The sequence below is a fragment of the Nelusetta ayraudi genome, unplaced genomic scaffold (assembly GCF_046127955.1).
Source record: "Nelusetta ayraudi isolate G7.1 ecotype Tasmania unplaced genomic scaffold, CSIRO-AGI_Nayr_v1 ptg000004l, whole genome shotgun sequence".
In the NCBI taxonomy this organism is placed as follows: domain Eukaryota; kingdom Metazoa; phylum Chordata; class Actinopteri; order Tetraodontiformes; family Monacanthidae; genus Nelusetta; species Nelusetta ayraudi.
The window spans coordinates 5251651-5263441 of NW_027466054.1; the positions used below are offsets into that span (position 1 = coordinate 5251651).

The 11791-nt window shown below is 46.4% G+C and overlaps 1 protein-coding gene across 3 annotated transcripts; it reads left to right on the forward strand.

Moving 5' to 3' along the window:
- Window positions 1–644: 644 nt before the first annotated feature.
- On the forward strand, window positions 645–11612 carry rfc1 (replication factor C (activator 1) 1). 3 transcript variants are annotated; one of them, XM_076030477.1, is made up of 23 exons: window positions 645–783; window positions 1206–1328; window positions 1419–1494; window positions 1968–2081; window positions 2637–2926; window positions 3103–3177; window positions 3329–3406; window positions 3494–3850; window positions 4428–4541; window positions 4638–4817; window positions 5173–5280; window positions 6069–6453; window positions 6565–6680; window positions 6803–6917; window positions 7389–7477; window positions 7568–7705; window positions 8235–8330; window positions 8448–8701; window positions 9143–9260; window positions 9747–9892; window positions 9987–10200; window positions 10585–10773; window positions 10861–11612. In XM_076030477.1, exons 1-23 carry the CDS (start codon window positions 781–783, stop codon window positions 10993–10995), a joined length of 3513 nt encoding a protein of 1170 aa, XP_075886592.1. In that variant the 5' UTR covers window positions 645–780; the 3' UTR covers window positions 10996–11612. The 3 variants fall into 3 exon arrangements, with proteins under 3 accessions (XP_075886592.1, XP_075886614.1, XP_075886604.1); XM_076030499.1 differs by having other exon boundaries at window positions 10864–11612; XM_076030489.1 differs by having other exon boundaries at window positions 5173–5277.
- Window positions 11613–11791: the final 179 nt, after the last annotated feature.

Sequence of the window (11791 nt, forward strand, 5' to 3'; positions counted from 1 at the left end):
GTCAAAAATCACCAGGAGATCTCAATATAGAGATATTGCAGGTAGCACAACCTGAGATCTATTCATAACCAGCATTAACAGCAGCACACTGCCAAATTTGAGAGATTTTTTGGTTGCTTGCTTTACTCACGGTCCACCACCACCCCCCACCCCCCTCGCAGCACTCGCAGTGTTCACTAATATGTTACTGTGGCCATGTCCAGACAAGTTCCACCACTATAAATATACTGGATCACCATTAATGATTTTCATATATCATACAGTAATATCTGATAATCTGTCATTTTCTAAACATTTTTTAAGACACATTAAACATGTATTTATTTAATTTTTGTGGTTCTTGTCAGACCCTCACCTCTATATGTCTTTGCTATTTTGTGTCAGATTGGCAAAATGCTATATATCTAAAGGTGTATGAAAGGTATGTGAAATTAAAGGTGCTCGACGGGATTTAAGTAAGTAATTTACTTAATTACTTAATTTACTACGGCATTTAACCGCTTACGCTTTTCGTAATAATTTGTTTAATTATCTCTCCAGTCAGTGCTTTCATTACTAGTCTTAATTTTCCTTTAGTTAGTGTATTTTATTGTCGATTGCCGTCTTGGTTTATTTTCCAGTGAAAATCCGCGCGATGTTGTAAAATTCTCTCGCGCACGCCACACGCCTCGACGTCATCTTCCGGCGACAACTCCGCTTCGCGCTCGCGCCAAGCACAAGAAGCACTGGCTGCGTTTTTGGACAACTAACCACACATTTAACCACGGGAAACCTCGAATAATGGTACGTGTGCAAAATGTCAAATATTTAATAGCGTGAAGTGGACGCAGGGAGCACAGCGAAGCGAAGAGGTTGACTCGAGACTAAGATCATCTTGTTGAATCCTAATTGAATCTGCGCGGTACAAATTAAGCCCGTGTTAAGTGCGCAGTGTTAGCTGAAGCTATTGAGGAGAAACTTGACAGTCTAGTGATTAAAGTTCATGGAAAAGTGTGTTTATCCAGTCAGGCATCATCAACACTTAGCGGGGATCAATTATTGCAACATAGGTGACATGTTTCTTTTTTTATTGTTCTAGTTTAAATGATGCCATTTCCCCAGTAACTAATGTTAACGTTAAACCGTCATGCAAAACTCCAGTAGTCCGTCATCGAGCATTTAAGTGTAATTCCCTGGAATTTATTGTTTGCCTGTTACCCACACAGGACATCAGGCGGTTCTTTCAGCCGACCTTAGCCAAGCCCGCCGCCTCGAACTCAGCCATCAAAACAGGGGAGAGGAAGAAATCCCTCCCTTCAGACGAGGAAGTGAAGAAGAAAAGTGCCAAGGCAAGAGACTCATCACCGGCTCTCACTATTTGTCTCTTTTATTCAATTTACCGATGTTTATCAGATGTTATTGTGGTTGACTGGTTTCAGGTGAAACAGCCCAAATCAAATGAGAAAAGCAAGGATGGGGTGAAAAAGCGAAAGAAGCACGCAGTTATAGAATCAGGTGGGAATTTTCTTTTCCAGTGTTTTGCAGGTCATATTGTGCTTTATGTTTGAATGCACTGTGTGTTATCCAAATTCAAAAAAGTGTGTGTGTGTGTGTGTGTGTGTGTGTGTGTGTGTGTGTGTGTGTGTGTGTGTGTGTGTGTGTGTATTTAGAATGTTCCTGCTTCTAGAACACACAACATAGTTATTAAATGATTCTCAGGTTTGTGTCAGTTTTTTCAAACCGTTCTTGACACAGATCCACACATGAAAATCCTGCAAGACTCAATTTCTTTAACCTCAGTGATCATGTAATCACAAACCCATTTCCTCGATGTCACAATAAAAATGTCATTTATTTTATTTAGAATACCAAATTATTCAAGTATGTTCAGGACTAAACAATGTATTTTAAATGTTTACCATCGTGTGCATAACATCTTGAAAGCATAAACTGCTCCATCCCTCAATACTTTTTTTTTCTCTGTTCAGATTCAGACGATGAGGTGCCTGTTAAGAAATCGACGAAATCACCCAAAGAGAAGCAGGGAAGCAAGACAGCGCCCGCTCCGAAAAAAGATCCTGTGCAGTATGTCTCTGAAACAGGTGATTACACGCTGGATTATTGTCACTCTAGTAAATAGTAATGTTGTGATAAACCTTAACATAAAATCTATTTCAAACACAGGAAGTGCCATGGACAAAAGGAACATTCTGTTACATAAAGATTAATGTCAATTTGTAAAAAAGAGTCTACATTTACTGTAGGTGCAGTTTGTATGACGCACTTAACATTTTGCAGTGTTTTTAAGAATAAAACATCAGAGGTAAGAATTCAAAAAGACCTTGTATTTTTTTCCCTCATAATGAATGTAGCAGTGGATTTCAATGCTTCACCAGTTGTTGTTTTTTAACAACCAGCAATACAATCAAAGCTTGGCCTTCCATGAACTTCCCACATGAAATTCTAGGTTTCCCGCAGTAGAAAGTCATCGTAAACTCTGGTGGTTTACTGCAGAGTTATTATCATGTAACATACGTTCAAGCATCACCTATGTAGGCAATGAATTATAATTTTCTTTGAGAATGTTTGGGGGGTGGGTTCGCTTAATGTTGAAAGTGACTTATGTCATGATGAACTGTGCTTTCCTCTGATTGTAGACTCAGACAGTGACAACTTCCTGTCGCTAAAGAAGGCTTCCAGCTCCAAGCAGAATGGTTTGTCCAAACCCACCAAGGCAGCCGCAGAGAGCGCTCGCCCAGGAGCCAAAGCCCAGGCAAAGTCTCCGATCAAACCCTCAACCACTCAGGGTAAAGCTGCACTGAAGTCTCCCGTAACTCCGAAATCAGCCGAGCCCAAAAAGAACCCCACTTCAGTCGTCGACTACTTTGGCAGCACCGCCATTCAGCGCTCGGACAAGAAGCTCGTAGCCAGCGTCAAGCGGAAGGCTGTGAGTGCTGATGAGCATCTCAACTCTCTCACAATCTGAGCATTGTCTGCACCTTTCATTAGTCAAACTGTGGATTCATCACAATAAGTGGACTCATACTCACTGTTTACCCACTTTCACAATGATAGAAACCTTTGTTTTCACAGCACGCTGATTTTGTAAATTATTTTCCTCAGCCAACTCAGGATTCAGACGACGTGCTGAGTGACGAGCAAATTGCTCGAGCGCTGCAGATGGACGAAGACATGCAGGTAGGTCGTCGTTAACAGTTCCAGCAGTCATCATTTCTGCTCTTGCCAATCAAGCGCAATAGCATACCAAATATATCGAAACCAAAAAGATTAATTAACCTGAAATTATTGAATTGACCTCCTCCTTATTCTCATGTTCTTCTTCCTTTAGTTGGAAAAGCAGGTCCATGAGGATGAAGAGTTTGCCAGAACATTGTCTATGCTTGATGACGAGCCTCAAGCAAAGAAGGTCACTAAAATGAAAGAGTCTATACAAATATTTAACTTTGTCATTATTTTTTTGTAACTTTCTTTGTTTATATATTTTTTGTTTTAGGCTCGCAAAAGCAGCGATGAGAAGTCATCCCCGGCCACGTCCTCCAAAAAGAACTCCTCAGACTCGGCTGCTGCCGCCAGCACGAGCAGCCCCGCCAAGACCAGTCGCAGGAGCAGCATCACAGAGGACGTGATAAGTCCGTCCCCTAGGAGGAGCCCCGCCCCTGGCAAAACCAGCTCCAAACTGGCCTTGATGAAGAGGAGGGAGGAAGAGCTAAAGAGCAAAGCGGCATCACCCACAAAAAGAAAAATCTCTCCTAAAAAGGAGCCAATCACCTCACCGGCCATAGAAAGAAAGTTTACACCCAAGACTGGAACCACACCTCGAGCAGTGAACGTTTCACCCAGGAAACAACAGGTGAGCAATACAGAAGCCCACTGAGGTCATTAAAACACACAACAAAATACAGGAGGAAATGGGTGAGCAGTGTTTAAAAATTGGCTTCAGTTAGGATTTGTATATTGACATACAACCTGTATATAAATGCATAAATTAAAGTCTATACTCACAGTACAATGAAAGTAATTTGGTTGTCCGACCAAAGAACCGAGAACGGTTCTTATATGTATAAGAGTATACATATAGCAAGAGTCTGGCTGCCACCTTGCAACACCATATTTCTAAGGAAGCCTGGTGTGGACAATCCAGCTGCCTGACAGCCTAGTAGTTGTGTTTAGTGTGAATGCTCTCATCCTCAAATAAACCAACAAAGAAGAAGGTGGACGAGGTATCCAGGTTTGTGCTCTCAGGCCACCGTAGTTCACTAGCAAGCTTGGGAGGAGGAGGGTACGAAGTCCCAAAGAAGACCTAAGTGACAGAACGTTGCAATGTAAAATTTAACCACTTGATGTTGCTGTTTCTTCCTAAATATCTCTCAAATATTACACACTTAACCTTGAAAACAATAATTTTTTTCTGATTTCAACGCATCCAGAGCACAAGCACGAGTCCCGACGACCCAGAAAAGAGGAAAGCCAACGCATCCGCATTCAGGAACTACCTGAACAGAGAAGGACCTCGAGCCCTAGGCTCCAAGGAGATCCCGCAGGTGACACAGACGATGCGTTGCTGAGCCGACCTGCACCTGCAGGTCCTTGACCTCCAGCGCTGACCCAGAGCCCGGGCGGCCTGTGTGTGTTTCCAGGGTGCAGAGAACTGCCTGGAGGGCTGCATGTTTGTGGTGACGGGGGTCCTGGAGTCGATGGAGAGGGACGACGTCAAGTCCCTCATCGAGCGCTACGGAGGCAAAGTGATGGGCAACATCAGCAAGAAGACCACGTATCTGGTGCAGGGCAGAGACAGCGGGGTGTCCAAACTGGAGAAGGTCAGTCTCTCTTCTGGCTCAGCTTTCATTGATTCAATAGGAACAAAAGAAACTTTGATCCTTGGCATCAGTTGCAGTTCATAAATGTCGCAGTGACAATCGTTAAAACATGAGGTTGGACTGAATTCCATGCTGTTGTATTGGGTGTGTCTTCATCTCCATTCCAAGTGCAACCCTTGAAATGTGCAGATGAAGAAAAAAGTGAACTTGCAGGAAGACAATCTAAGTGCAATCATTTTGTTGGGACTCACACAGTACATGTAGCCCTCAGGAAATGACCTGACTTCTACTTCATCACTCTACTGCTTGTCATCATTGTCGGTGTAAATGTTTGCTAATCTGATTTCACACTCAGGCCGAGAGTTTGGGCACCACGATCCTGGATGAGGACGGTCTGTTGGAGCTGATCAGAACCAAACCAGGAAAGAAGTCCAAGTACGAGATCGCTGCAGAGGCCGAGGTTGTCTTTCATGGTTTCATTTTTCTCCCCCCTTCCTCGAAATTAGATGCTGTTGTTGGACTGTCATTAGGCTGTAAGTCAATGACTGGAGGCCACAGACCCTAATGCGATCACTGCATTTCTCATCAGAATCTCGACATTGAACTCTAAACATGCTCATAAACCACTCACCACTTTTTACATGCACCTCAAATCCAGTAAAATAATGTTAAAATTTAAATCCTTGGAATGCACAGATACTGAGACCGGTAACAGGTATTGGTACCGATACCGGGATTGAGTACTCTACTCCTAAAATACGTGCCAATACCAGTTGTATATGTATGTATAGGACCATTTTGTTAAATTTGTGTTTGTACTGCAGTGAAACTTGTGACAGTTGCCCAAGTTCTAGAAAAACAGGCTGAGATGTTGTTCAAATAACTGAACATCTGTGGAAAAAAATGAAAGTAATTCTATAATACGTAAAGGACTTATGGAGTACTGTCTATGTGTACTGAAATGCAAGTACGCGCACTCTACTCATTGTGTAATGAAGTGGTATCGGTGCGTCGCTACTACATTCAATCCAGAATTTTAAAACATGCTTTCCTGCGGCGCCCAGAAAAATTAAATCGGTCCATAAAAATGTCGCAGAGGTCAAACCAAAACTCAGTGGTCTGCAGACGCTCTGTTATAGATTTTCAGAGCGCAGAGCTGAACAGAACTCTGGTAGGAACTTCAGAGAAAAAGCATGCAAAATATTTTCCAGTGTTGCATGTATTTAACCCCCCGCTGCCCCTCCCCTTTAGAACAAAGCCTCAAAGACCAAGACGCCTCCCAGCAGGAGCTCTAAGAGAACCCCCCCGGTCCAGAAGATCTCCCCCTCTAAGGGCAACTCCATGTCCCCCCACACCCCCAGCCCGTCCAGGACCAGCAAGGCCCTGGGCCACACCGTCAGGACCAGGGACGGCGGCACCCCCCCCGGCCGGGGCTCGGCCCACACGGCTCGGAGGGAGTTGGGCCTGCCGTCCTCCTCCACAGAGGACGCCAGTCTGCTGTGGGTGGACAAGTACCGGCCGTGCTCCCTGAAGGCCGTGATTGGTCAGCAGGGGGACCAGAGCTGCGCCAGCAAGCTGCTGCGCTGGCTGCAGAATTGGCACAGGCACCACAGCGGAGAGGCCTCCAAGCCGGCAGGTAGCAGAGGAGACGGAGGAGCAGCTCTCGCTCACTGCGTTTCCCGCTGATGTGTCTCGTTGTAACTGTGTGCACCGCCCTCCCCCTCCCTTATCCTCCCCCACTGTGCAGCTGCAAGGTTCGGTAAGTTTGGAGGAGGGAAAGACGACGGCTCAGGATACAAAGCCGCTCTGCTGTCCGGACCCCCGGGTGTCGGCAAGACCACCACAGCGGCCCTGGTCTGCGAGGTCAGTGGGTCAAACTGGAGGTTGATGTTTCACCACAACCTTGTGGGTTGTGTCATTGGGTTTAATGGGGGGTGTGTGTGTGTGTGTGTGTGTGTGCGTGCGTCTGCGTCTGCGCACCACAGGAGCTGGGCTTCAGTTACGTGGAAATGAACGCCAGCTGCACCCGCAGCAAGAACAGCCTGAAGGAAGTTGTGGCAGAGTCACTGAACAACACCAGCATCGAGAACTTCTACAAAGGTGAAACTCAATAGTTATTTCTATTGTTCCCTAGAATCATTGTAATTCATCATTATGATGTTGTAGAAACCTAAGGGAAAGTTTGATCTGCCCCACACCATTGCTTGTGTTTCTGTGTTGATGAGTCAGTATGAATGTCTTTAAGGTTCTGATGAGCAAAGCATACACAACTCAGTACCTACTTATGTTTTGATGTAGAAAGTGTTCTTCTGAGTTACAGTGCTGTGTTTTTACTTATACTAGTATTCAATAGTTACCACACAGCACTGTAACTCAGAAGAAGTCTCACTATTTAACAATCACCTCTGATTAAAATAATTTTTCTGAAGCAAAAAAATGCCCCTTAGTTTGCCAAACTCTCACAATGTAGAAGAATAAAATCCACACTGACACCGACTCCAGGGTACTCCAGAGCCACGAAGGACTTTTAAGCTGCAACATTTCATCTTGACGTTGCCGTCGTCTCTGTAGGTACATCTCAGACCGTGAGCAGCAAACACGTCCTGATCATGGACGAGATCGACGGCATGGCTGGCAACGAGGACCGCGGAGGAATCCAGGTTAGTCCCATCCATGCAGTCTCAAAACACACACACACACACACACACGTTTGTTTTTTTGTTGTTGAACCGCACCGGTGCGTCCCGCAGGAGATGATCGGCCTCATCAAGAATTCTAAGATCCCCATCATCTGCATGTGCAACGACCGCAACCACATGAAGATCAGGTCGCTGTCCAACCACTGCTTCGACCTGCGCTTCCAGAGGCCGCGGCTGGAGCAGATCAAGGTGCTCGCGCACACACACACGCACACACGCACACACGCACACACGCACACACGCACACACGCACACCAGCACCCCTGAGCACTGACACGTATTGAAGCCTTGAGGGAAGATGCGTCTCACCCATGCACCACCAGTCAACAGAGTCAGCAGTTTGGATGCAGCTTATAAATTGAATGTCTTTTCTTTCATTCACACTATTGACTTGCGCCGCTAGGTTACCGTAGTCTCCCCCCCCCCCCCCCCCCGGAAGCTGCTAGCTCCGAAGCAGGTAATGTTAGCGCTTTAATTTTCACATGGTGTCTCGCATATCAAGACAGACGGCAAGTGGAAAAGGATTATGGATACGGTGGCTTTTCACATAGCAAAAGACATGATCCCAAATTGTAGTTTAACCAAAAAGATCGAAATAGAGTTTTCAGAGAAAAGAAAATCAGGATTTCATTTTTCTCCAAAATGTCTCAGCCCTAGCAGTATAAAGAAATGAACCTTCATGCATTAAGTGCTGTTTAATTTCTCTGTCTTTGGTCAGGGAGCCATGATGTCCATCGCCTTCAAGGAGGGAATCAAGATCCCTCCCCCGGCTCTCAATGAGATCATCCTGGCCTCCAACCAGGACGTGCGACAGGTAAAGAGATAAGATAAGATAAGATAGGATAAGATAAGATAAGATAAGATAAGAAAAGATAGCCGCCGCCGCCGCCTAGTCATTCCACGCTGCGCTTGCTAACTGTTGCCTCTGCAGGTGATCCACAACCTGAGCATGTGGTCGGCCCGGGACAAGGTCATGTCGTACGACCAGTGCAAGTCGGATGCGGCCAGAGCCCGCAAGGACACCAAGCTGGGGCCCTTCGACGTGTGCAGGAAGGTGTTTGCGGCCGGGGACGAGACGGCACACATGAGCCTGATGGACAAGTCCGACCTCTTCTTCCACGACTACTCGCTAGCGCCCCTCTTTGTCCAGGAGAACTACGTGCAAGTCCGACCCAAGGCTGCCGGGTGAGAGAGTCTCGACCAGGGGTGGGCAAACTGTTGGACTGGTGGGGCCACAATGGGTTCGTGAATGATGGAGGGAGTGTTTTGGTGACCCACCTCATAGGTGAAAAACACTTCAAATTAAACCAATTAAATGCTGCTTTTTTCAAAGTACTAACAGTTACTGCTTAAAAAAGTAATTTAGAGTTGTCTTATTCTTCAGGATATCATCATCATCACTGCAGTGGCAGGAAACGTCAGAACACAGGGAAACTAAACTTAGCAATATAGTTTCAAGTTCTGCGGACCGGATGAAAAAGCTCAACGGGCCGTATATGGACCCCCGAGCCGTAGTTTTCCCGTGCCTGGTCTTTGGCTGTTGGTGTTGCCAGTCACCTGGTTGCTCCAGAATGCAGGCGATGCTGAGTTAATGACCAGTGTGGTGTCCTCTCTCCTCCCCGACAGTGGCAACATGAAGGCTCACCTGGTGCTGCTCAGCAAGACGGCCGACTCCATCTCTGACGGAGACCTGGTGGACAGACAGATCCGCTCCAGGCAGAACTGGTCCCTGCTGCCCACACAGGTAATGGCAACACTGGGAGAACTCGCAGGCGCTCAGTTGTTAGAATGTTCCTGCCGCCTCCGAGATTACCACAAGTTTGTTTTATTTATTTGTTTATTTTTTTCCCCTGAAAAAAATCTACAACCGACATAGTATGTTGATTTTTCTCTTTCCGATTTTGCATTCTACCACTCCGTCTCATGCTAAACTATCACAGAACGTTAATTTCAGTGAGTTTCGAGCTACTTAAAATATTTTTTAACCCCCACCCCAAAAAAACCCAAAAATTAACATTATGTCAATTTTTCAGTTTTCAGGCATGTTGAGGTTTTGCATTCCTCCACACCCTGTCATGCCATGCTGAGTTATGACTGTGTCTCTGTGTGTGTGTGTGTGTGTGTGTGTGTGTGTGTGTGTGTGTGTGTGTGTGTGTGTGTGTGTGTGTGTGTGTGTGTGTGTGTGTGTGTGTGTGTGTGTGTGTGTGTGTGTGTGTGTGTGCGTGCGTAGGCCATCTACGCCAGCGTTCTCCCCGGGGAGCTCATGAGAGGCTACATGAGTCACTTCCCCACGTTCCCCAGCTGGCTGGGCAAGCACTCGTCCACGGGGAAACACTCGCGCGTGGTGCAGGAGCTGACCTCGCACATGAGCTTGAAGTGAGTGCACGACGTCGCCGCCACTCGCGCGTGTGTTTTTTTTTTGTTATTATTCTCCGGACAGAATCGCACTGAATTTCCTTGTTTGTGGCAGGACGCTGAGCAGCAGGCAAGCGGTCAACCTGGACTACCTGCACTACCTGCGGCAGGCGCTGCTGAGCCCGCTGCAGAGACGAGGCACGGAGGGCGCCGGCGAGGCCGTGCAGCTGCTGGACGACTACAAGCTGGTGAAGGAGGACGTGGACAGCATGATGGAGATCAGCGTGTGGGGGAGTCAGCCCGACCCCTACTCCAAACTGGACTCCAAGGTCAGTGGGCCAGTCGCTCCCACGTCTCCCGCCAGGTTGCTGGGACCTGTTGCACGCTGCACACCAAACCATCTTCTGCATTCTACTTCAACTAGCGTTTCTCAACTGGTGGCTCACAACCCAAAAGTGGGCCGCAGATTTTTTTTTTAAATATATGTATATACACGACCAGTCAAAAATTAGGACACACCTTCTCATGCATCTTTTTTTTTTTTTTCTTCTTTACAACTTTCTACACTGCAGATAGAAACTGAAGACATCAAATGTATGAGCAAGATATATATAATTTTCTTCTAAGAAAAGAAAATCATCAACGTTAAAAGAACAGCAAAGAAAATGAGTGAACGCGTCTCTCTTTGTGCATTATATTTTTTGCTGTTGCAGGTGAAGGCCGCGTTTACTCGGACCTACAACAAAGAGGTTCACCTCACGCCGTACTCCCTGCAAGTGGTGAAGAAGGGCCGGCGTGGCGGCGGCGGAGGAGAGTCGGAGCTGGCCGGGGAGGATGGAGAGACCGTGGTGCAGGAGTCTGAGGAGGAGGAGGAGGGACTCCAGAAAGATGCGATGATCAAGGTAGGACCACCTGCACGTGCCAACCGACCGGAGCTCTGCGTCCATCCTCTTTTCTGTGTCAACCTTGTGTGTTTCTCACCTAAACAGCAGAAGAAGAGCAAAGCCACCAAGGAGTCCAAGAAGGAAGTGAAGGAGGACTCAGGCAAGGCAAAGGGCAAAGGCAAAGGCAAAGGCGCAGGCGCAGGCCGAGGGGGCAGCAAGGGGGCCGGCAGGGGCAAATAGTGACCCACCGCCACCGTCGGACCAGCGCCGCCTCCCTGCCGCCGCCTCCCTGCCGCCTCCCTGCCGCCCTCACACAGACTGTCACAACTCTTCAGCACTTTCCACGCTACAATGTTTGTTTTTGTTTTTTCCTTTGGTGGAAAAAACCAAAGGACTGCTGGTGTGAAACCTTGCAGTCGACTCGTCTGTCTTTCATCCAAACAGCCACCACAGCCCGTCTGCCCAACACCGTCTGTCTTTTTAACTTCATCATCTTCTTCAGAGACCCAAACGCCGAGGCTTCTATCGCCCGCTATCATGCCCATATACATCAGTGTTCACATCTACCGCGCAGTGCATTTCTGCATCAGTGATCAGAACGTCAGCTGTAAATGACGTACATCTGCAAAGACAAAAGACTGTTACCGTATTGCTACAGGTGCGCATCATTGTTGCCTTTGATCTAAAATTCTGGGACCCAACTTTGTAAAAAAGAAAATCAGTCGAACGCCTGCCAGTGGTTTTTCTTTTTTGTTAGCACCAGTGGTATTTCAGTGGCTGTTGCTGATACTCAGAGAGCAGGTTTGCTGATAGCTGATATAGATAACTGCATATACTGTAAATATTTTTTTTTTCAACTGAGAAAAATTCAATTAGTAACTAGATAATTTTCATTTCATTCTAGATTTACATACAGAAATGTTTCCAAATAAAATAAAACTGCATTCAAGGAAATCTACTGTAATAAATAAGTTCACTGAATACAGTAAATAAACATGGAATTAAAGACATGATACGAGATGATGCTGAGGGAAAT